At 61.0% G+C, this 24,184-nt stretch overlaps 1 protein-coding gene across 1 annotated transcript; it reads right to left on the reverse strand.

Annotated features, from left to right (window-relative positions):
• Positions 1–424: 424 nt before the first annotated feature.
• Positions 425–23,826, reverse strand: GLIS2 (GLIS family zinc finger 2). The gene is made up of 7 exons (XM_030925626.1): positions 23,577–23,826; positions 8,520–8,757; positions 7,445–7,617; positions 5,331–5,507; positions 5,115–5,248; positions 4,915–5,033; positions 425–3,233 (listed from the first exon to the last, which is right to left on the reverse strand). The coding sequence occupies exons 2-7, from the start codon at positions 8,689–8,691 to the stop codon at positions 2,434–2,436; spliced, it is 1,575 nt and encodes a 524-aa protein (XP_030781486.1). The 5' UTR covers positions 8,692–8,757; positions 23,577–23,826; the 3' UTR covers positions 425–2,433.
• Positions 23,827–24,184: the final 358 nt, after the last annotated feature.

Genomic DNA, 24,184 nt, shown 5'->3' on the forward strand with positions numbered 1-24,184 from the left:
GCCCGAGCCAGCGTTAGGCTCCCTCTCGTGGCGTCTCTGCCCCAAGAGCTCTGTCGGCAGCCACCCTGTCTCTGGGGCAGGTTTGCACCTAGCACCTCAGTAATCTGGGCACGATACCCCAGAATGCGGCTGGGCGAAGACGGGCCTTTGCCCGCCACTCACCAAAGCCACAGCGAACAGTAGTGGGCTGACAGCCTGAACCCTGGGATGCTCTGCCTGGAATCTTCCCTCAGCTCCTGTCACCTGTGCGCCCTCAGCACCTACCTCCTTCCCAGGCTTCCAGTTCCTGCTCTCAGCGGCAGCCTGAGAAGGAGGGGAACCTGCAGGGTTGGGGAGAAAGCCCAGATCAGGCCTGCAGGGGCTCAGGGCAGTGGTGACTGCATGTCAGGGCCAGGTTCCTGGCACATCCACGACACACAAGCCATCTTTGCAACTCACTTTTATTGTTTCTTTATAAACCTCCTCTCCCATGGAGGAATATATTGTTATAGTCATTAGCTTATCTCTTTTTTTAAAACTCTATGCTAACAGCAATGGAGCCAAGAGGAGGAAAAACATAAGCTACAATAGAAAGGCACTTAGAACCTGTTAAAATACTGACATCCTGGAATGTGCAACAACAAACCAATGACAACCACAAAAAGTACACCAGCCCTGCGGAGCCTGGTCCGTCACGGAGTCGCATGCTGAGCTTGTCAGCCTTCCAGTGCCCTGTTCCTCCGCTCTGCTCAAGTCGAAAACCCATGACCCCACCAGGGACTTAAGGCCTGGGGCCCTCACAGGGGTGGGGGTGCTCAGGGCCTGGGTGGGGCCCAACGAAAGGAGACCAGCTCCCTCCTACCTTGCCCATAGCCCCTTCGAGGGGCAGAGCCAGTGTGGCTGGGCCCTGTCAGGGCTGGAGTCCGAAGCCCAGTGGCAAGGTGGGCCGAGTCAGGGTGACCCCTCTGGGACAGAAGGGCAGTCCAGGAGAGGGTGGGGTCAGCAGAGCTGCCAGAGGAACTGCAGGGTCACTAAGGACCCCAAGGCTGTCCGGGCAGTTGCCTCGTTCTACAGATGGGGAGATGGAAGGGCCTGGCCACTCTGAGGCCTGGTGATAGGGCAGGCCTAGAAACGAGAACTCCCAGCTGCCAGGCGGGAGAGGGAGCGGGGAAAGGCCCCAGATGGGGGGGCGCAAGGCCCTCCAACACCCTTAAGTGGTTCTGGCCTCCGTCAGGGTCCCTCTGAGTGGCACAGAACCGGAAGAGGGGGGGCCCCGCTGGGTGTTAGGGGTGGGGAAGTGCCTCTGAGAAAGCAGCCCAGCAGGGAAAAGCCAGAGGAAGCAATGTGTTACGGGTTGGTGCCCTCCTCCAGCCACTGCTTCCCTCAGGCCTTCAGTCCACAGCCTCCAGAAAGCTCCCGACACAGTGCTGACTGGGAGCCCCCTCCCCTGCATGCTGTCACTTGGAGTCCCCAGACCAGGAGCTGTGTCCCAGCCTGTGGTCAGTCGTCCCCAGCTAGCCTCTCCTTCCTGGTACAGAACCAAGGACCCGAAGGCCTCTGTAGGGGGCGCTGCCCAGGCCAGGCCCAGCGGGGGTGGAAGGAGGAAGACCGGGTGCTGGGCCTGGCCCCACATGCTCCCTGAGCCATTCAGTGTCCTGGCACCACAGCTGGCCTGGCACCTCCCCTTGACAGCTCAGGGGCCCTCAGACCTGCTTCCCACGCTCCCAGGGTGCCCCAAAAGGTAGAGGAAGAGGCCCCGGGGTGCAGGGGTGGAGTGACCAGCTATCCCGTCTGGTGCTGTGGGCCTGGCCTAGGGTGAGGAGGGCAGCTACAGAGCGGGTCTCCCTTCTAACTAGTGGGAGGCGCCTTGTCCTGGTGGGCGTGCTTCTGCCTGGGGCTTTGCAGGGGCCTGCATCTGTCTTGCTTTCCCTCTGGAGGCAGGGTCAGAGGGAAAGGGGTCTAAGGAGCCCCCAAGGCAGGGGCTGGGTGAGCCTAGGAGGGAAGGGCAGGCCTCCCTGGGGGCTCCCCTCAGGAAGGGAGAGCCTGGTGCCAGCAGGGAGGGCAGATACCACCCCACCCGCCCCCTTTGCTGGGAGAGGGCGACTTGCCCTGGGTGGTTACTAGGTGAGGGAGGTGCCAGGGTGGGAGAGGGAAAGAGGAGGAGGTTGGGCAGGGGAAAGCCCCGTAGAAGCTGAGGGCCGGGTGGTGGGGAACAGAGAGGAGCGAGGCTTCAGCACCCAGGAGCACAGCTCTCCCTGCATGACAGGCCAGGTCCCCACCTGGGGGCTGGGAGGCCAGCCATAAATGACCTAGCACCATCCTTGCTCCCCGGTGGGCTGGGCTGGGGCTGTCCGGGCAGTAGGACATTATTGCTATTTCACAGAAGAGTTTCCGTTCGTCGGGGGCAGTGCCGGAGCTGCCGGCGGGGCCACCACAGCTGTCTGCAGGGTGGGCTCAGTTCACCACAGCCGGTTTGAGCAGCACCGAGCCCGGCGGGATGACCACCCAGCCAGGGGCCAGCGCCTCTGGGCTGCTGGCGGCCGAGTTGACGCCCGTGGACAGGTCCAGCACAGTGCCTGGCAGCAGGGGGAGTCCATCGGGGCTTGGCCGGGAGCAGCTGCTCTCCGTCCTTTCGAGGGGCGTCTTGCGGCCCTCCATGCCCAGGGCCCTGGTGGGCACCGACCCACGCCCCTTCTCCCCCTCGGCCTTGCCACCAGCGGCGCCAGCGAGGAGGGAGACCACAGGCAAGCCCAGTCCGCCAGCCCCAAAGGGCGAGGGCAGCAGCGGGTTCTTGGCCAGATTGAGAGGCAGGACGGGGCCTGGCAGCCCAGGGCCCATGCCCCCCCCACCCCCACTGCCCCCAGCGTTGCCACAGGCCAGGGCACTGAGGTCGAGGGGGCCGGGGGCCAGGGGTAGGGGCAGGCCGGGAAGACCAGGGCCTCCAAAGAGGGCAGCTGGGTTGGGGATGATGATCTGGGCCCCACTGACATAGGGGCCGCCGTCGGGGGCGGGCAGTGGTGGCTTGGGGGGTGGGCGCAGCTGCAGGAGCTCTTGCTGCTCGTGGGACACGAAGTGGCCGTGGGCCTTGATGTGCTTGCGCAGTGAGCTGGGGTCCGTGTAGCGCTTGTGGCAGCCGGGCATCTTGCAGTAGTAGGGCTTGTCCACGTAGTGGGTGCGTGTGTGCTTAAAGCGGTCACTGGAGTTGGAATAGCGCTTGTTGCAGCCCTCGTAGGGGCAGACGTAGGGCTTCTCACCTGCAGAGTGGTGCGGTGCAGAGCTGCCGTGAGGGGCCTCTCCCCTTCCTGGGTCTCACCCCATGTACTCAACATCCTCCAGGCCAAGCACTCCCTGGGAGCACGGGCGCCCCAATTCTGGGGGCAGGGGGCATCCCCGGCACATGGCATGAGATCGGGCCCCAAGTAGGGCACAGAGGCTTTCTGAAAAGCCAGGCTGGTTGACTCCAGCTCTGACTGGCATCGCCCTGCACCCTCTGCTACAGAGGGTGTGCCTTTCAGCAGCAGAACATGGCCTTGGAGGCCAGGCCCGGTGGTTCATGCCTGTAATTTCAGTACTTTGGGAAGCACCATGGCAGGCAGATCACTTGAGGCCAGGAGTTCCAGACCAGCCGGGCCAACATGGTGAAACCCCATCTCTACTAAAAATACGAAAACTAGCTGGGTGTGGTGGTGGATGCCTGTAATCCCAGCTACCTGGGAGGCTGAGGCAGGAGAATCACTTGAACTCGGGAGGTGGAGGTTGCAGTGAGTCGAGATTGTGCCACTGCGCTCCAGCCTGGGTGACAGAGTGAGTCTGTTTCAAGAAAAAAAAAGAAACCATGGCCTTGGAGATCACATCCTGGCTCAAGGCACCCAGCGTGGGCCTGGCCACAGGGAATGCTGCCTGGGTACCACTGCCCTCACTCAACAAATGGCTCAAGGTTCACCAGGCATCTTCTGGCCCTCGCCACAGCAGGGGGCCACATGCAGCAACTGACCTCCTGACACATGGCTCTCCACCTGGAGATGTGCTGCCAGGGTGAAATAAACACCAGGAAAAAAGATACACATCAGCTCCTTGAGGCTTTGTCATGAAATGAAGAACTTCAATATCTCACCGATTTGTCTTTAATACTGAATTGATAACACGGATGTATGGGGTCATATTACATTTAAGTAATTACATTGTTAATTACATTTAATACATATTACAATTAATTTTACCCATTTCTTGTTGCATTTTTTTGTTTTGTTTTGGTTTTGTTTTTTTGAGATGGAGTCTCGCTCTGTCGCCCAGGCTGGAGTGCACTGGTTGGATCTCGGCTCACAGCAAGCTCCGCCTCCCAGGTTCACACCATTCTCCTGCCTCAGCCTCCCGAGTAGCTGGGACTATAGGCGCCCGCCACCTCGCCCGGCTAATTTTTTGTATTTTTAGTAAAGACAGGGTTTCACCATGTTAGCCAGGATGGTCTTGATCTCCTGACCTCATGTTCTGCCCGCCTCAGCCTCCCAAAGTGCTGGGATTACAGGCGTGAGCCACCGCACGTGGCCTTGCTGTTTTTTATGCAGTGATGAGGAAATGTAAAATTACATCTGTGGCTCCGACAGCCAGAGGTGTCCTGCTGTGGGCCTGGGCTGTAGTGAGGAGTGAAGCCGACCTGGCCTCTGTGATCACAGAGGTGGCATTAGTCAGATGATACCCACGGGACCCAGGAAATGGCATTGGTGCTCCAAGAGCAGGTGCTGGGTGGGGGTCTGACCCTCAGGGGACGCTTCCCCCAGCAAACTGCATTGGAAAAGGGACCCCTGGGTGATGAGATCAACCCTCATCTCTGAGGTCTGGGACCGACTTACAGTCCCCTCCTCCTGGGGACCTGCCCAGCCAGTCTCAGCTGAGCGCCCCCTTCATGGGCTGAGCCGCCCGGCCCCGGCCTCTTACCTGTGTGCGACCGGTTGTGGATCTTCAGGTTCTCCAGGCGGGAGAAGCTCTTGCTACAGGTCGGGCAGCGGTGCGGTTTCTCGTTGGTGTGTGTGCGGATGTGGATGAGCATCTTGTACCTGCTCCAGGGAGGGCAGGGGGTGTGGCTCAGCTCACTGGACACCCCAGTCCTCCCTCTACCCCTCTCTACCCCACCTCACCTGGCGTTGAAGCCTCGGCCATGGCGGGCACAGCCCTCCCAGTGGCAGCAGTACCCCGCGTCCTTCTCGGGCTTGACATGGTAGTCGTTGACATGGTCCACCAGGTCTTGCAGGAGCTCAAAGAGCTGGTTACACTGTGGGGGCCGGGAAGGGTTCTGAGCCCATGCGGGGTGACCTGCCCTGGACTCCACACCACTCTTCCTGGCCCCCACTCACCTTGGCCCAGCGACACACCAGCTGCTTGGGCAGGGGCAGGTCTGGCGAGAGGCACTTGTCCTTGGGAGGGGTAAGGAAGGAGGAGGCAGGCAGGTGCAGGGGCCCCCCAGAGCCCAGGGGCAGGAAGAACTGGAAGGAGCTGGGGACACCATCCAAATAGCGCAGTGGCTGGAAGTCCTGGGGTGCGAGGGGAGAGCTAGTTAGGGTCCTGCTGGCCTGGAGCCCCCTGGTCCCATCTAAAGTGGATTGAATGGCGTCCTCAAACAGAGACATTCAGGTCCTCTTCTCCCCAGCCCCTACCTGTGCATGTGGCCTTATTTGGAACTAGTGTCTTTGCAGATGTGATCAAGTTAAGATGAAGTCACATTAGATTAGGGTGGGCCCTACATCCAGTGACTGATGTCTTTTTTAAATTTTTATTTTCTTTTTTTTTTTTTTTTTGAGACGGAGTCTTGCTCTGTCACCCAGGCTGGAGTGCAGTCGCCGGATCTCAGCTGACTGCAAGCTCCGCCTCCCGGGTTCACGCCATTCTCCTGGCTCAGCCTCCCGAGTAGCTGGGACTACAGGCGCCCGCCACCTCGCCCGGCTAGTTTTTTGTATTTTTTTAGTAGAGACGGGGTTTCACCGTGTTAGCCAGGATGGTCTCGATCTCCTGACCTTGTGATCCGCCCATCTCGGCCTCCCAAAGTGCTGGGATTACAGGCTTGAGCCACCGCGCCCGGCCTAAATTTTTATTTTCTTAATTAAAAAAAAAATATAGCCAGGTGCGGTGGCTCACACCTGTAATCCCAGCACTTTGGGAGGCGGAGGTGGGCGGATCACTTGAGGTCAGGAGTTCAAGACCAGCCTGGCCAACATGGTGAAAACCCCTTTCTGCTAAAAATACAAAAATTAGCCAGGTGTGGTGGCGCATGCCTGTAATCTCAGCTATTTGGGAGGCTGAGGCAGGATAATTGCGTGAACCTGGGAGGCGGAGGCTGCAGTGAGCCGCGATTGTGCCACTGCACTCCAACCTGGGTGACGGAGTGAGACTCTGCTTAAAAAAAAAAAAAAGGCCGGGCGCGGTGGCTCACACCTGTAATCCCAGCACTTTCGGAAGCCAAGATGGGTGGATCACTTGAGATCAGCCTGGCCAACATGGTAAAACCCATCTGTACTAAAAATACAAAATTAGGCCAGGCGTGATGGTTCACACCTGTAATTCCAGCACTTTGGGAGGCCGAGACGGGTGGATCACGATGTCAGGAGATTGAGACCATCCTGGCTAACACAATGAAACCCCGTCTCTACTAAAAATGCAAAAAAAAAAAAAAAAAAAAAAAATTAGCCAGGCATGGGGGTGGGCGCCTGTAGTCCCAGCTACTAGGGAGGCTGAGGCAGGAGAATGGCATGAACCCTGGAGGTGGAGCTTGCAGTTGCAGTGAGCCAAAATTGCACCACTGCACTCCAGCCTGGGCAACAGAGCGAGACTCCGTCTCAAAAAAACAACAACAAAAAACAAAATTAGCCAGGTGTGCTGGTGTATACCTGTAGTCCCAGCTTGGGAGGCTGAGGCAGGAGAATCGCTTGAACCTGGGAGGCAGAGGTTGCAGTGAGCTGAGATCTGAGCCACTGCACTCCAGCCTGGGCAACGGATCAAGACTCTGTCTCAAGAAACAAAATAAAATTAAATTAAAAAATAAATAGATATGGGGTCTTCCTATGTTGCCCAGGCTAGTTTTGAACTCCTGGGCTCAAGCAATCTTCCCACCTTGGCCTCTTAAAGTGCTGGAGTTACAAGGTGTGAGCCACCATGCCCGGCCATGACTGGTGTCTTTATAAGACAAAGCAGAGAGAGGTTTGGACACAGAGGGATAAAGGCCATGTGAAAACAGGGCATAGCCTGGAGGGAAGCAGCTACCAGGCTAGAGTGCCAGGCATTGCCAGAAGCCACCAGAAGGCGGGAGAGAGGCAGGGAAGTTTCTCCCCTAGAGCCTTCCAGGTAGACTCCAGCCTCCAGAACTATGAGGGGTAAAATGTCTGTTGTTTTAAATCACTCAGTTTTGGGGTACTTTGTCATGGCAACCCCAGGAAACCAGTCCACCCCTCTCTCTGGAACTCTCACCCCTCCTTACCGAGGCACTGGGCACTGGAGGCAGGTCCCCGTTGCCCTGACGCTCAGGGGACAGCGAGCTGCTGCCATTGGGGGAGTCCAGCCCAGATGGTGGTGACAAGCTGAGGTCCACGAGAGGGGCTGCTGAAAAGCGTCCCTCCACCTTCTCAGGGAACTTGGAGTTCAGCAGGAAGCCTAAGGGAGAGGCACAATTCAGGGAATGCTGGAGCACAGAGTCCTGGTGGGCCAGGTCCTCCTGCCTTGAACCCCCACTGTGACCTTGGGAGCAGACACCAGCCACGCCCCCAGACCACACTGGGAGCCCTGGAATCTGAGGAGCAGCCAATGGAGCTGACAGGTGTGGGACACTGCCCACCACCTCTAACCTTTACCAGCCGCCAGAGCTTGGCCCCCGTGAGCCGGGAGGGGAAGTGCCCGCTTTACAGACAGGAATGGTCTGGCTCGCAGAGTTAATAACAGAACAGGACTCGAACCCAGGGCCCCTGGGTCCCTGTCAGACGGACAGGTAGGAATCTTTCTAGCTTTTCCCAGGCCCCTTCCTGCCTCAGTGCTCCCTTCTGTAAAGTGGCAGGTTTGGGCTAGGCTGCTCCCATAGCCTTCACATTCGGACAAGTGGTGAATCTGGTTTTCGGGTGAATCTGCTCTTGGAAGCAGGGCAGAAGTGGTGCACGCCACCCTGGGCCCGAGCACTGGGCATCCCTGAGAGACACCTGCTGGGCTCAGACCCAGACTCTACTGCCTGGGTTGGCCAGCTGCACCACCCCACAGCCCAGGGTGCAGGTCCTGGGACCTCTGCCACACCTTCTGAATGCCGGGTTGCCCAATCAACTCCTCCAGATCTGTCCAGAGGCCTGTTTGCACGTGCCAGCCACGTGAACTGGGCATTGCAGCTCCCACCTCCCTCCAGACATACACTTCTGGGCGGACGGAAGGACAAGCCTGTGGGCCTGTGGGCTTCCCATGAGCTGGAAGCCAAGAGGGGCTGCAGCTACATGCTGGTGGACACATTTGGCCATTCTCCCTATCACCACGGCTGGATCAGGGCTGAGTCCCCCTGCCCTGCCCAGGGCCAGTACCTGAGGGCGGGGACCCCGGAGAACCAGGTGTGGGGCTGTCGTCCACCAGGCCCAGCTCCCTGTGCAGAGCACGGGGCCGGACCACACCCAGAGTCCTCTCCCGCTTCTCTCTCGCCGCCCGGAGCTTGGTGATACTCAGCTTCAGGTCGAGCGGCTCGTCCAGGGAGTGCATGGTGAGGGGGCTGGAGTTGGAGGTGGCAACAGGCAGTGGGCTCCCAGCTGGTCTTCACGCAGGAGCCTGGGGAAGGACAGGAGCTCTGCTGTGGCCCTGGGACCCCAGGCTTCTCCTCGGGCTGCACTCACGACAGTCTGACAGGAGCAGGAGCAGGAGCAGGGGGCAGGGTGAGGTTGTCTCCTGGGTAGGGAGACCCTCCGAGGGACCTGGCCGGCAGCTATCATGGGAGGAGAGCCAATGGCCTCCTCAGAGATTCAACATCCGCTGCCCACAAGTCTCTTGAGGAAGACAAAGCTCATGTTCTCCATTTTGCCATGAAACTGAATTTTATTTATTTGCTGACAGGGTCTCACTCTGTCACTTAGGTTAGAGTGCAAGTGGCATGATCATAGCTCACTGCAGCCTCGACCTCCTAGGCCCAAGCGATCCTCCCACCTCAGCCTCCCTGGTAGCTGGGACTACAGGCATGCACCACTCCTGGCTAAAAAAAAAAAAAAAAATTTTTTTTTGTAGAGATGGGGTCTCGCCATGTTGCCCAAACTGATCTCGAACTCCTGTCCTCAAGTGATCCTCCTGCCTTGGCCTCCCAAAATGCTGGGAGTATATGCCTGAGCCACCACACTTGGCGAAATTGAGTCTTTTAGAGGCATCGCCTCAGATCGCTAGTGCTCAGAAGTGGCAGAACCATCAGATTCAAGGCCTGAAGCTAGATCTCCCAGGAACCGGTTAGCCGAGTCCCAACAGCCATTTCTGACAGAGCAGGAGCCATGCTCCGGACTCCCGCCCTGTTTGACCCCAAAGATCTAGAACCAGGCCAGGGGGTAAGGAGCATCCTCCGAGGTGGCCAGCAGGCAGCCACACCCACCTCCAGGGAGCATGCACCAGGCAAATCGAGGAAGTGGGCACAGCCAGGGGCCCTACCTCCCTCTCTGCAGAGGCCTGGAGGAGAGGCATCGCAAGCCAGGGAGCCCCAGGGTGCTGGGCCGCCACCAGGGGGCAGCTGGGGATTGCGGCCTGGCCTGGCCAGGCCAGCTGGGGCAGGGTTGGCAGAGTCGACCAGCTCTACCTGAGAGTTAACCTATAAATATGTAAAAGTTATTTTTTACTGGAGATGATATTCCTTTTGTATAACTTCCCATGTTGTAATTTTCATCATTTTTCTTAGAATTTCTCACTGGTATAATTTTTGTTTTCTTTTTGGAAATGGAGTCTCTCAGTCACCCAGGCTGGAGTACAGTGGCGTGACCTCGGCTCACTACAACCTCTGCCTCCCGGGTTCAAGTGATTCTCCTGCCTCAGCCTCCCGAGTAGCTGGGATTACAAGCGTACACCACCACACCCAGCTCATTTTTCTATTTTTAGTAGCGACGGGGTTTTACTATGTTGAGCAGGCTGGTCTCAAACTCCTGACCTCAAGTGATCTGCCCGCCTTGGCCTCCCAAAGTGCTGGGATTATAGGTGTGAGCCACCTCACCCCACCTAGTATAATTTTTCTCACATGCAAATGATCTAACAGTATCCACCGACCCGAGAACAAGGTCAACGCTTCATTCTAAACCCAAACTTCACATTCAGAGCAGCAATCTTTTCCCACGTGGTTAAACACGACACTTCCTTGCATTCATTCATTGGAATTATTACAATTTGAAAATCCAACTGCCGCACAATCACACTGTGAGATCCCATCTTTTTTTTTTTTTTTTTTTTTTTTTGAGACGGAGTCTCGCTCTGTCACCCAAGCTGGAGTGCACTGGCCAGATCTCAGCTCACTGCAAGCTCCGCCTCCCGGGTTCACGCCATTCTCCTGCCTCAGCCTCCCGAGTAGCTGGGACTACAGGCGCCCGCCACCTCACCCGGCTAGTTTTTTGTATTTTTTAGTAGAGACGGGGTTTCACCGTGTTAGCCAGGATGGTCTCGATCTCCTGACCTCGTGATCCACCCGCCTCGGCCTCCCAAAGTGCTGGGGCTTGAGCCACCGCGCCCGGCATCGGGGTCTTCACTCAATACCAAAGGGCGGCCATGGTGGACCTAACTACTACATGGTGAAATACTTTGGATATGCCCCCGTGTTTCCCTGGGGACTAGCATGGCCTGTGAGTGGGCAGAGCTGCCCAGATGCTTTCCACAGGGCAGGACAGGAAGGCAGCCCTCACGTCCCCACTCGGGGCCTCAATCCAGCCTTCCCTTGGTTCTGACCCCCCCTCATTCATTTGCCCCAGCAAGCTCCCCTTCTGCCCTGACTCTCCAAGCAATGAGGGCATAAAACGATCCCCTTCACTGGAGATCCTCTGCTTCTAGGGAACCATCCCAAGGCCCCACCCCAACATGGCTGACAAGGGAGTCTCAGCAAAGGGAGGCTGCCCACCTCTCCCAAGGATGTGTCATCAGAGCCAGGGCAACTGCCCTAGGCCGTGGGACCTAGGTCTGCGACCTGCCCCTGTTGGAGCTGTCAGATGGTTTGAATTTGCCTCCCAGGCCACCCGTGGGCCAGGGGCTCCCAGAGATGTGGTGGGGTAGGGACCACACCCCCGCCAGCAGGTGGGTGGGTGACAGTAATGGATGGACTGGGATCCTCTCCACCGTTTCTCTGGCTGGACAGGGAGTTGCCCTCTGCCTGAACCCCTGCCAGTTCCATCTATCTGTGTGTCTATCGTCCTGCTACCTGTTTATTTTTAGATACAGGCGCAGTCCAGTCTCCCCGAAGCTCCTCTGTGCTGGGAGCCTGGACGGGGAGGAAGGAAGTAAATATTTATGCTGATGAAGAATTCAGGAGCCAGGAAGGGCTGGTGGCCTGGTCCCTTGGCTGGCCCGGGGCCACAGGCCTCCCCACAGCCTCTGTCCTCACCCCCACCCCCACCCTTCCGGAGAAGGGGACCACAAGGGCAGGATGGTTTGGAAACTGGGAATTCCAGCTGACGGGGACACTCACTGGCAGTGCTACCCAAGCAGCATCCTTTGGCACCTGGCCCACTGCCTTCCCAGGACAGATGGGAACTCAGGGGACACTTCCCTAGGAGGAGCCTGTCTCCCCAGGTGGGACCAGCCACACAACCCAAAGCCAGAGGGAGGACTCCAGTGCCCCCCCTTCATCAGCAGGCCCAGTCTCCAGGGGCACCCCCACACACTTCCTGCCACTGGGTCCTGCCAGGGAGGCAGGGGTTCATTCCAATGCACGCCAGAGCCCAGCTCAGAGCCTGCCTCCCTGCCCCCGGGAAAGGAAGGAGCTGCCCCCAGCCCTACACCTCCCAGCATCTCCGTTCCAGGCCCTCCCCACCCAGAGTTTTTCTTCCTATGGAGGCCCCACCCCACAGGGGAGACAGTCTGTGACCCTGCTTCAGTTCTGACCTTGGCCAGCCTTAAAGCCTCCCCTTCCACCCCCGCCCTGACCGGCAGCAGCCAGTTCTGGGTTCTGCTCTGCGCTTTGTTCCCGGCTGGGTGAAGGGGGCAGGCGAGAGCCAGGTTCCTGCTCTCCTGAAAGCCTCGGAGGCCCAGAGCGGGGAGCAGCGGGCCTGCAACCTGGGAACCCTGAGTGAATGCCCATGAGTGGGTGGCCGTGGCCGTGGCCCTCCCCAGCAGTGAGGCCGACAGCCTGGCTCTGGACAAGCTCAGCCAGAGGCCCAGGCGCTAATTACTGTGGGGTCCCCAGGGCAGGAGCAGGCTGTCCGTCAGGTGGGAGCACCCCGTGGACGCTCCCCGGGCCCAGCGCAAGGCCTGCCGGCCCCACGCCCCTCTGCGCCTCCTGGTAGAGCCTTCCGTGTCTCAGTTTCCCCCCTGGTGGGACGGTGCAGCATGGAGGGTGCACCCAGCCCAGGGCCGCGTCTCTCGAGCGCCCAGCCCGAGATGCGCCCAGCGCGGCGCCCCCACTCTCAAGGGCCCGGGGATTGGGGTGAGGGGTGGGGGGCGCTGCGCGGCTCCTCCAGCTGCAAAAGGAACTAATTAGAGCAGGGCGAGCGGGAGGAAGCGGCTGCGGCCAGGGAGGAAGCGCGCGGGGGCGGCCGCGGGGACCACCGGGGCGGCGGGGGCTTCGGGAGACCGCGCCCGGCCCTCCCCACCCCCCTAGGGCGGGGGTCACCCGGAGGGTGGGCTGGGCGGGCCCCCCGCCGACCCGGCCCGAGACAATGGCTGCTATTGTGTGCCCGCCGAGCAGACGGCCCCCAGCTGCAGCGCTGGCGAGCCACCCGGCCCCCAAGCCGTCCCGGCCAGGCCAGGTAGCCAAGGATCCCGCCCCAGCAGGCGGGGCCTGCTGCTGTCCTCACCCTCCCTACTGGGAAGTGCGGGGCGGCCCAGCGCACTCAAGGAAACTAAGGCCCGGAAAAGACAGCCTCTTCCAGGGCCCCTTGGCCTGGGGTGGGTCATACACCAGAGACGGGGGTAAAGGACCATTAGATACTGACCACGTCTCAGGCCCATCTGTCTATGGATTCACTGAGCCCTCTACAACCCTGCCTGGAAGTAGCTGCTGTCATTTTACCGGTCTCATAGATGAGGAAACTGAGGCTTGAGATCACCAGGCTAATAGGGAGCTGGCTGGGGTCCTGCTCTGAATAAAGCTCCTTCTAGGCCAGGTGCCCCGGCTCAGGCCTGTAAGCCCAGCCCATTGGGAGGCCAAGGCAGGAGAATCCCTTGAGCACAGGAGTTCCACACCAGGCTGGGCAACATGGAAAAATCCCCTTTCTACAAGAAATCCAAAAATTAGCTGGGTGACCGTGCGCGGTAGCTCATGCCTATAATCCCAGCACTTTGGGAGGCCCAGGGTTGATCACCTGAGGTCAGGAGTTCCAGACCAGCCTGGCCAACACTGTGAAAACCCGTCTCTACTAAAAATACAAAAATTAGCCGGGCGTGGTGGTGGGTGCCTGTAATTCTTTTTTTTTTTTTTTTTTGAAACAGAGTCTCCCTCTGTCACAGGCTGGAGTGCAGAGACACGATCTTGGCTCACTGCAAGCTCCGCCTCCCGGGTTCACGCCATTCTCCTGCCTCAGCCTCCTGAGTAGCTGGGACTACAGGTGCCCGCCACCACACCTGGCTAATTTTTTGTATTTTTAGTAGAGAAGGAGTTTCACCATGTTAGCCAGGATGGTCTCGATTTCCTGACCTCATGATCCACCCGTGTCGGCCTCCCAGCTGCTGGGATTACAGGCTTGAGCCACCCGGCCTGGCCGGCCTTTTTTTTTTTTTTTTTTTTTTTTTTAAAGAGACAGAGTCTTGCTATGTCTCCCAGGCTGGAGTGCAGTGGTGTGATTATAGCTAACTGCAGTCTAAGCTCAAGAGATCGTCCTGCCTTAGCCTCCTGAGTAGCTGGGACCACAGGTGCACCACCACCACACCCAGCTGATTTTTAATTTTTTAATTTTGCAGAGATGGGGTCTCATTGTGTCATCCAGGCTGGTCTCAAGTCATTCTCCTGTCTCTGCCTCCCAAAGTGCTAGGATTACAGGCAGGAGCCACCATGCCCAGCCCATGGTCTTCTAATTGAACAGAAAGAGGAAGCGAGTCCCTGGCCACTGCTGTACCAGTCAGCGAAGTCCTGGTCTGTGGGTGTCCCTGAGTCCTATTACTGGAACCATCACTTCAGCAATCTGGTCTTATAGATGGGGAAACTGAGGGCTGAAGGGGGAGGCATCCAGCCCAGGCTGTACAAGTGGGTGGCAAACCTACAACCGGAAGCCATGGGCGAACAGCATGAGGACAGTACCCACAGCTAGCTGCGGACAGGCATGCCTCTCCTGTGAAGGCAGGTGCTGTTTCATCCCCATTTTATGGATGCAAAAACTGAGGCTCAGGGGAGTGAAGTGACCCGTCAAATGTCACACAGCTTGTCCGTGGCAGAGCTGGGTTTCAACCCCAGTTGAGTCCAGAAGCCATGTTCACCACTGGGCCTTCCGATGCCAGGGGCTTAGGTTTGGTAGCCCACCCGCCCCCGCCCAAGGACTTGTGGGGCTAGGAGGGACAGCAGAGCAGGCAGTGGGTGGGTGCTGGAGTGGCTGGCTGGGGTGGGGGAGCCCACCAGGAGGCCTGGAGAGCCAAGGGCAGATCTGCTGCCAAAGCAAACGGCCCCACAGCCCCGAATTCCTGGGAACCAGCTGCGGCTCCCTGCTCTGGCCAAGAGCTCCACCCTCCTTGGCCGCCCCGCAGCAGGGGCTGGAGGGCAGGGCCAGGGCCTGCTGGGGGCCCCGGACAGGGCCTGCTGGGGGCCCCAGGCAGGAGGCCTTGTCCTCTCAGGACCCCCGTTCCTGAACAGGCAGCAGAACCAGGCTCTAAATCTGGGGCCCCACCCAGCTCTGCTGCTCCCTCTGCATGTGTCTCTTCAGTCTGAGCCTCATTCCCCTCATCCCAAATGGGATTATACAGGACCCCCACACTGGGTTTCAGGGAGAAACCAATGCAGTGCTGCATATCCAATCATTATTGAGTGCTTCTCATTCGTCTGTAACGTTTACCACAGACAACAGTGTCCAGCACATAGTAGGTGCTTAAAACGTGCTGAATGAATCGTCGCCAGTGTGCATGAGTCCACAGTCTTTGGCCCGTCTACTGCTGTGAGGGCAGCTGAGTGGGGACTGGCCATACCCTCTATGCCCACAGACACTGCAGTCTCACCCTGAACCAGGAGAACCTGGGCTCTGTCGCCTGCCAGCCAGTGTGCACCCTAAACAAGCCTGTGCCCCTCAAAGAACCTCAGGCCTCTTCGATCCTGGGGAGTGAACACAGCTGGCCCTAACCACCTTCCAGAGCCCAACTGCATCAAAGGAAGAGCAGTAGAAGGCCCCGGGAAGGCCTGATCAACCCTGGAAGGAGCTGGCAGCAAAGATGCCTCCTCCCAGGACTAGGGAGGGAGGGGCTTATCTTGAGGCCTGGCCCAGCAGATCCCAGGAGAGGGGCCAGGGCAGGTGGCACTTCCGGGAGGAGTGGGGGGTTCACCATCCCTGGGAACCTTTGGTTCAGGAGACAGCCCCTCCCCTCCCAAGATGGGGCACTCAGCCAACACCCCCAGACCTTTTGGGAGGGCAGACCCCCCCCAGGTGGGAACACAAGGGGCCCCAGGTGACCCAGCCAGGGCTGACCTCTGCTCTCTGCCATGGGGTCCTTGGGAAAGCACCTGAAGATGGGATGTGCCAGGGATCCCATTTCTGCGTGTTCACAGAGTGTGCCCCAGGGCCAGGTTGCCTGGTTACAGCCCCCTGTGCCACCCCTGGCTGTGGGAACTCAGAAGGGCCCTGCTGTCTCTGAGCCTTGGTTTTGTCGTAGGTAACACAGGAACCACGGCAATGGTCCCTGGGACTCAGGGCATCCTGCAAAGGAGGGCCTTATTCCCATGCCTGCCACAAAGAAGGTGCCAGCTACTGGTAACCCTGAGGATTACTGTTTCTGGCCCCAGGCCGGGGGTGCCCTGCACAGCAACTTGGGCCTGCCAAGGTCACCCAGATAATTGAGGCAGAGCTGAAGCTGGAAGACGCACCAGGGGGCTTCCCTGCCCCGCACCAGCCCAGGCTTCCTAGGAGATGCCCCACCAGATGCGCTTCCTTCTCCAACGCCAGCAGGGAGGGTGACACCGGGCTCCGGGAGCCCCAGCACACATACGCACACTCACACAGATGGCCATGGCAGTCCAGCTGCAGGGCCGGCCTGGCACAAAGGCCTCCCCATCCTGGTGGCTCTGGGCCCCCGCTGCAGCGGCCTCCACCCCCCGCTGCCTGCCCGCTGCTGCACCTTTGTACAACTATGTCTGGTATTTTCCTGTCTGCCCAGCTTTGTGGGGGTGCTTGGAGCTATGAGCACTGCCTGCACCTGGGCCCCAGTCAGAGGAAAGCCTGCTCCGCAGCCCCCACACCTGCCCACCCACCCAGACTGGGAGGGAGGGGACCCGAGCACTGGGCCCTGCCACCCAAATCCCTGGGAGGGGCTGGCACCAGGGAGCGAGACAGGGATGCATGCCCAGCAAGGCTGGGGCACGGGCAGCCCAGGCCTTGCCAGGCAGCACTGCCGTTCTCGGTGGACCCAGCCAGAGCTATCTGGGGCCAGCAAAGGGATGGACCAGTGTCACACAGGACGTGAATAGGCCCCCACAGCACCCCCAGATGTACAGACACCTGTGCACAAATGCAGCACACATAGGAAACGACAATAACCCCTTGCCCCAGCGTTGGGGCCAGGACTCAGGAACCTTGGCTTACAGGGAGAGCAGGGATGAGGCCCGGTCCCCAGAGGGAGGGAAACACCGCGCCTCCCAAGCCACGCCTGGCTGCAGGTAGATCCCACGAGGAGCTCCTAAGTCCTGGGGGGTTGGGGACATGCCCATGGCCCACGCCTCCCCTGCCCGGGGTTAGGCACCAGGTCCACTGGGAACGACACCCGCCAACTCTGAGAGCAGCAGTGGGTAAGGCAGGCAGTGGACCTTGGCCTGCCCTCCTGCCTCGGTTCTCCAACCCACGCATTCATGCATTCCAACGCCAGGCCCTGCTAGATCGAACTGGACCTTGAGGGTGCCCCGACCAGGGTGGGGTGGGAGGAACAGTGTCAGGGCAGCTGCTCCTGCAGGGGGTCGGGCACAGATCCGAGTCAGCTTCATGGACACGGGGTGAAGAGCCTTGAGGTGGCGGGAGCCCTGCAGGCCGGCGCCCAGTCAGCATGCCTGCTGCACACCGTCCATCACCGTGACGACCCCGCCAATGGATGCCATTTTCCCCATTTTCCATGTGGGGAAACCTGCCACCATCACAGAGCCAGCAAGGAGCACAGCTACGTTTGCCTCCAGACCCCAAAGCCCAATGCCACAGAGGCCCAGAGGCATGGCCCGGCTGACCTGCAGTGACCCTGCCAGTCATGGAGTAGAGAGGAGGAGGCAGGAAAGAAAGAAGCACCTCAGAGAGGCTGGGACAGAACCGAGAGGGCACTGGGGAGCCACAGAGTGCTCTACATAGAAGAGTGCCACCTGCCCTCTGAGTCCAGAGCCTCCTGCCCCCAGGCCCTCTCCTTTGGTAGCCCCCTTCCTCAGGATCCCCTGCCTCCTGGGAACCTGATGCTCCCGGGTGCCAGCTCCTCCCTCACCACCATCCACACCCTCTGTTCTCCTCCAGCCACCATCCCCTTCTGCGCCCTCCTCCACCAAGTGCTCCCTGGTTCACCCTCCCCAACCTCGGCCTCTGGAGCTGCACATGGGCTGTGAGTCCAGGTACCCGAGGGCCTGCTGGTCAAAGACTTGTCTCTGTACACCCCAGCTGGAGGCAGGCCGTCCCGAGGCCAAGACCTTGTCAATGCATCACTAAAGCCACAATGTCACCTGTTCACAGTGTCGTGTACACACAGCCCTGACTTTCAACCCCAGACCTCCCCCTGGCCCTGGTATCCAGAGCCTCCTTCCAAGAAGGGAGTCTGGGAGTGGGCCGGGATACATCTGGGACGCCGGGCAGATCCAAACCCGCTGTGGCTACTGAAGAGAAGGACCTCACCAACAGACCCCTGCCCCAGTTCCCACGGCCCCTGGCACAGAGCCCACCCCTTCCACCAGAGTGAACTGGGCAGTGGGGCAGGGAACCCAGAATGAGAAAACGAGGCCTGGGTTTCCCCATCCATAGGAGGGGGCCTGCCGAGAGGACTACCAAAGCTGCAACACCCTAACCACTCACCTCACGTGGCATGGTGGCACCTGCCCTTCACATATCCCAACACCTGGCACTCTGCGAATGAGTCCATCTCATTCATGTATTCACTCACTCGACAGACATTCCCACCCTCACCCCCAGGTGAGGAGGGGAGGGGTAGGTATAGGGGGGTTTGCGCCTAAAGAGGAATGTGACTTGCCCAAGGTCAAGGCTAGAAGCAGGGGCTGGTCTCCTGACAGACGCCTCTTCCTCCCTGTCCCCGGCAAGGGACCCAGGAACAGAGCTGGACAAGGGTGGGGTGGTCCCTGGGAACCGCCCTGACCAGCGGACGGTGGGAAGGGCCCAGTCCCCCCCCCAGCTCCATCTCCTGCCGCGCCCGCCCAGCCCTGGCCCCCAGCCCCAGAACAGCTGGGCAAGAACAGGCCCAGCAGGGCACCGCACACACCGGACTCCAGCTCATGCCCTCCTCCCCAGCCACCCACCCCTCTCTGCTCGGCCACTCTGCAAGAAAGCAAGTGCAGAAGCCAAGGACAGCCTCCAAAGCCATTGAGGTCCTTTTCCTTCCAAAGGGGCACACCCACTGGCGGGATCTGCGAGGCCTGGTGGCTCCAGCGTCCCTAGAACCAAACAGGGTGACCACCAGGTGTCCTGGGGGGTGCTGGGGGAGGGCGTGGCTGGCAGGGAGATGAGCGCCAGCACAGGGTTGGAGGGACTTCAGAATAGGGAGGACAATGGAGGCTCCTACAGCCTTGCGGGGAGGGGACATCCCAGCTCAGAGTCAGTCTGCCTGAAAGTTGGGGTGGGGAATGGGGGCTCTGGATGAAGGTGGGAGTGGCCCAGAGGAGAACTGGCCCAGGCAGGCCGGGACTTGCTAGACAGCCCCAGGCAGACGATGCGGGGAAGGGGAGAGGTTTCTTCCAGACACATCGGCCCCCATCATGCCCTTGCAGTGGACGTGAGGGCAGGAGTGGAGCTGGGGGAATTCCCAGGCTGAACCGACATTTCAGGGGTCAGGGTCAGACAGCCCTAGACTCCAGTTCCCCTCTGTCCTTCCCTGATTGAGAGTGACCTCGGACTAAACCCTCAAATGTCTCAGAGCCTCAGTTTCCCCCCACCACCCTCCGATGACCTCTTGACTCCCAGGGTCCCAGTGAGGCTGCCCTGGGTGCGTGCTGCGCCAACGTTGGGGACCCTCTGTGTGATGGGCAGGACTGTTTTCCAGAGGCTCCCGGCCGAGGGTTGACTCAGTCCACTCAGCAGTCTCCTGGGGCCTCTGCCGGCTTCCCACCCGCCCTTGGCCATGACTGGAGGAAGGGGCCAGGGCTGGGTCTGCGTCCCCTCCCCCGGCAGCCATCTGCCAAGACTGGAGTCCGTGTGCACGCACATGTGACACTCACAGGCCGGCCCCTCCCCATGGTGGGCACTACCTGGCCTCTCCGGCACCGAAGACAAAGGGCACAAGGAGCCCAAGTCACCCCCCCGCCAGCCACCGAACTGGAAGAGTCTCAGCCCCAGCCCATCCCCCACCAGGGGCCACTGGAGCAGATGGGAAGCCCCCACCTCTCAGCTGGAATCACTTCCCATCTCCGTGCCCCCCAGGCCCACTCAGCCTGGCCCCCAGCTAACTAGAACCCTCTAGCCCATCTAGGGGAGTGGGGGAGTGGAACTCGAGTACGCGGCCTCTGTGTCTGCCCAGCCTCACCCAGGGCTAAGCCAGAGCCAAGAGAGAAATGTGGGTCTCCTCCAGCCTGTGCCCTGCAGACCCCACCACCATCATTACCATGATCCCTCTCCAGTTCCTGGGATCAAAGCAGTGCCCCCCACCCTGGCCCCCCAGCAGAGTACTAGAGGTGCTTGTTGGAAGCGTGAAGTCCCCGCCCCCAGCCACGCCTGACTTCGAATTCACCAGGGTGGGGCAGAGGCAGCCACCTCAGAAACCACGGAGAGGCAGATGTGTCCCGGGAGACTCGCTAGGGCTGTGGTCCCCACACCCAGGGATGGCAGCAGGCTGGGGCAGGGCATGTGTTCCCAGGGACATGAACCTCCAGACACACATCCACATCAGGGCCTCAACCCATCTTTGTGGACCCTTTCATAGCCCCTGGGAAGGAAGACAACTTAGGCAGAGGGTGGAGAGCATCTTTCTGGCTAGTCCCAGAGATGCCCTAGCCAATGGGGAGAGGGTCTCTTACTGCTCAATACACAAACCCGCCAAGTCTAGGATGTCCCTGACCCCTGAGAAGGACATTTATCTGGGTGAAGGGAAGACCACCCAGGATCTTCTGGGGTTCCCCTCTGGCCTGTCACCTGCTGTAAAATAAAGTAACAATTATAAACCTGAAGAGACGAAGGGATTCAAGGGACACTTTTCTCTGCAGCCACCCCCACCCCAATTCCAGCCAGCACAGGGCCTCTCCCATGGAATCAATTTCCTCCTTGGGTGCCGGAGCCTCCTGGGCCTCCCTGCTGAGAGGCAGGAACCTTCAGAGGCAGCCTCTGGGGCTGGAGGGCAGGCCAAGCGACCCCCAGCACTGCCTCCCCGGGAGCCCCACCCCAGATGCCCCCCGAAGAGCTCCACATGTGGTCCCCCAGTCACAGCTGTCGCCACCCTCCCTCACCCAGAGATTATCCCAAACCCTGGCCGGCACTGGCCCTCACCCCCGGTCCAGGTGGGGAATTCAGATTCCAGGCAAGTGGAGCGGGTGGCTAGAAATACACATGGGAAACTGTTGCCGGGAAAACACATTCTTCCTCGTATATGGCTGCCCAGACCCTGAGAGGATTAGGTGGTGAGAAGACACTCCCACCGCCCAGGGCCAAGGCCAGGCCGGGAAGGAGGGTGGAGAGGAGAGTGGGGGCCTTGGAAATGGGGTCCAGACCTCCCTCCAGGCCCCGAGAAGGGGCCCTGGGAGACCTCTGTCTTCCCCACCTGGCCTGTTCACTCTCAGCCCTTCTACTTGTCCGCCCCGCGAGTGGAGCCCAGGCGGGGGAAGAAATCGCGGTGGCTACCCAGTCGCAGCTGGGTTTCTCAGAAACAAAAGCTTTGGGGGGACGCGGTTCACACGATTGTTTGCGATGAGGTTTTGGGATGTCTGTGGCATCCAGTTATTCATCCGGGCTCCACCCTCGGATAATTGAGAGTTGTTTTTTGTTGGACTTACACCCTCTCCCTCCCCCCGGCCCCCCTCCACCCAGGCTTCCCATGGACTCTGGGAGCTCACCTGGTCTGACCCCTTGGTTTCACAGACAAGGCCGGGAGAGGGGAAGAGCCTGACCCAAGGCCCACTGGAAGCTGGTGGTCGAGCCAAGACTGTTCAACCCGGGGCAGAAGACTCCCAGGCCAGGGGCTTTCCCCAGTCACCCTCCAGGCTGTGACCGGGCTCCAGCCAAGCCCCAGAAGCCACTGACCCCAAAAGCAGCAGTGCCTGGAAGTGGGGTGACTCACTGTCTGGCTTCCCAGGGCACCCCCTCCCCATTGGTGAGGGAGGGACTGGCAGGTGTCCCTGTGTAGAGAGCCAGGAGCAAGGAGAGAACTCCCCAGGGGGCCTGGGCCAGGGTCACTCAGGGGCCGAAGAGCCCCAGCTGGAGGGATTTAACACCAAAGGTCAAAGGTCACAGACAGGGAAGGGCGGGCAGGCACAGGGGGTCAGGGGGTCAGCGCTAATGGCAGCTCCGGAAAGGAGGGGGAGGAGAAAAGGTTAAGAAAAACAGGGTTCCTTCCAAGGGGTCCGCACAACCCGCAAAACACCGTCCCAAGTCCCTGGCACTGTCTCCTGCTTGGCTGGCTGCAGACAGGGCCAAGCTGAGTTGGAGGTAGGTGGTGAAATGGGCCAGGCTGGAGCTTGGCAAGGGGCGTCCTGGTAGGGGCCTCCCAGGTGCAGCCCTCCCCCTGTGCAGGCCATGCCAGCTAGGAGGCCCAGCCTGGGCTCTGGGGAGAAGGAGAAGCAGAGGGGGAGGTCCGAGGTCACCCGGGAGGGGTGTGTGGGCTGGGCCTGGACAGCTGTGGCCCTGTGGCACCAGAAAGGGGCTTGTGGAGGGGTGACCCAAGGGACCAGTTTCCCCTCCCCTGAGCCTGGGGGCTGGAAGGCCCTCCCAAGCACAGTGTCTCTGGGCTTCCTCCCCAGCCACAGGCTGGCCCCACCTTCCCTCCAGGATGCCAGGACACGCAGGATGGCGGCCTACTACCCAGGGTGCCAGCCTCCGAGAACCATGGCCCAGACCAAGCGCAGGCCTTGGCCAGGTCCCCAGCCGGCCTGGCTGCCCCTTCAGTGTCAAGCGTTCCCTCCAGAGCCAAGATCCTGGGCTGTGATGGCTGGGGGCCCAGGGCCCCTCCCAGCATCCCTTCCAGCTTCCCAGGCCCCAGGGCAGGGCTAGGCAACTCCTTGAAACCATTGCTTCCCGGCCACCTTCTGGCCAGGCTGGGCGGGCCCTCCTGGACAAGCAGACAGGCTGTACGCTGCCCTGCTGTGGCCCGAGTACCCCGCTGGGCAGGGCAGCATGCCAAGGCCTCCAGGTGCCAGCCTGGATTCCAGCCCCATCCCAGGGGGCCAGCGAGGAAGCCGTGCGTGCTTCTCCTCCCTCGGGATGCACCTGCCTCACCCCCTCCTCCACCGGCTCCAGACCCGCCCGCCGGCAAGTGTGGACCCCCCTGCCATCTCCTCCCTGCCAGGCCCCTTGCCTGCGTCCACCCTGACGGCAGGGGAGAAACAAGTGCCGGACTTGTCCCCAACCCCTAGTCCTGACCCCCCAGGGACGCCCCTTCCGGAGGTCCAAGGAAGGACCCGGGCATGCGAGGGGCAGCAGGAGGGAGACTTTCCTGGCCAAGGGAAGAGGGACCTTCCAAAGCCCTTCCTAGAAGCAGCCCCGGCGCGGCCGAGAGGAGGGGCGGCTGCCCCGGACAACTTCATGCCCAGGCTCCGGGTGCCCCCCTCTCACCTCGCCGCACGCCCACCACCGCGGCCGCGGAACTTCCCAGCTGAAGTTTGCGCCCGCCCCGGGCCCGGCCGCTGCTCCGCCCGGCCTCCAGACGGAGGGAGGGAAGGAGGGAGAAGAAAGACCGAGAGCTCGAGGGACCCGGCCGGGGAGCCGGCGAGGGAGGGAGCGCGCGAGCCAGCGAGCGAGCGAGCGAACGCGGGGGCCTCGGCGAGAGCTCACAATGGCCCGGGGCGCGGACGCGAGCGGGGGAGGCGACCCTCGGCCCCGCAGCCCCGGCGCGACAGACGCGCCCTCACCCCCGCCCCGGCCCGGTCCCCACGGCGCGACGCCCAGGGGGCTTCCTACCTCGGCGGCGGGGGCGGTTGGGCTCCGGGCTGCGGGCTCCGGCGGTCGAGGGGCGCGAGGAGCCGAGCAGGGGAGGGGCCGGGGCGGGCGGGGGCCGGGGCGCGAGGCTCACGGGGCGCAGGCTCCCCTGGCACGGCCGCCCGGCGCCCGGCCGCTCCGCCACATCTGCAGCTCGGGCAGGGAAGGTGGCTGCGGCGGCCCGGCCGTGCGGGGATGTCTTAGAGGGAGGGCGGGCGGGCGGGAGGAGGGAGGAGGGAGGCGGCGGGAGGAGGGCCCGGCGGCCGCGGAGGAGGGCGAGGAGGAGGGGCGTGGGGGGCGGCCTCCACCCCTCCTGTCGCTCGCTCGCTTGCTCCCGCCCTCCGCAACAAAACCCCTCTCACCGCTGCGGCCCCAGGCCCGGGGCGCCAGCTGCCAGGCGGGGCGTGCGCGTCGGGGGAGGGGGCGGCGGGAGCCGGCGCTGGGCCGAGGGAGGGGGAAGGGAGGGCGGCGTGGCCGCGGGGAGCGGGCACCGGGAGGGAGGGGCGAGGGAATGAAAGGGGGCGCCGAGCCGCGCGCGTCCTCCTCGGCCGCATCCTCACGCACCCCCCCGCGGCCCCGCCCCCGGCCCG

Source organism: Rhinopithecus roxellana, chromosome 20 (genome assembly GCF_007565055.1).
Source record: "Rhinopithecus roxellana isolate Shanxi Qingling chromosome 20, ASM756505v1, whole genome shotgun sequence".
NCBI classification, from domain to species: Eukaryota; Metazoa; Chordata; class Mammalia; order Primates; family Cercopithecidae; genus Rhinopithecus; species Rhinopithecus roxellana.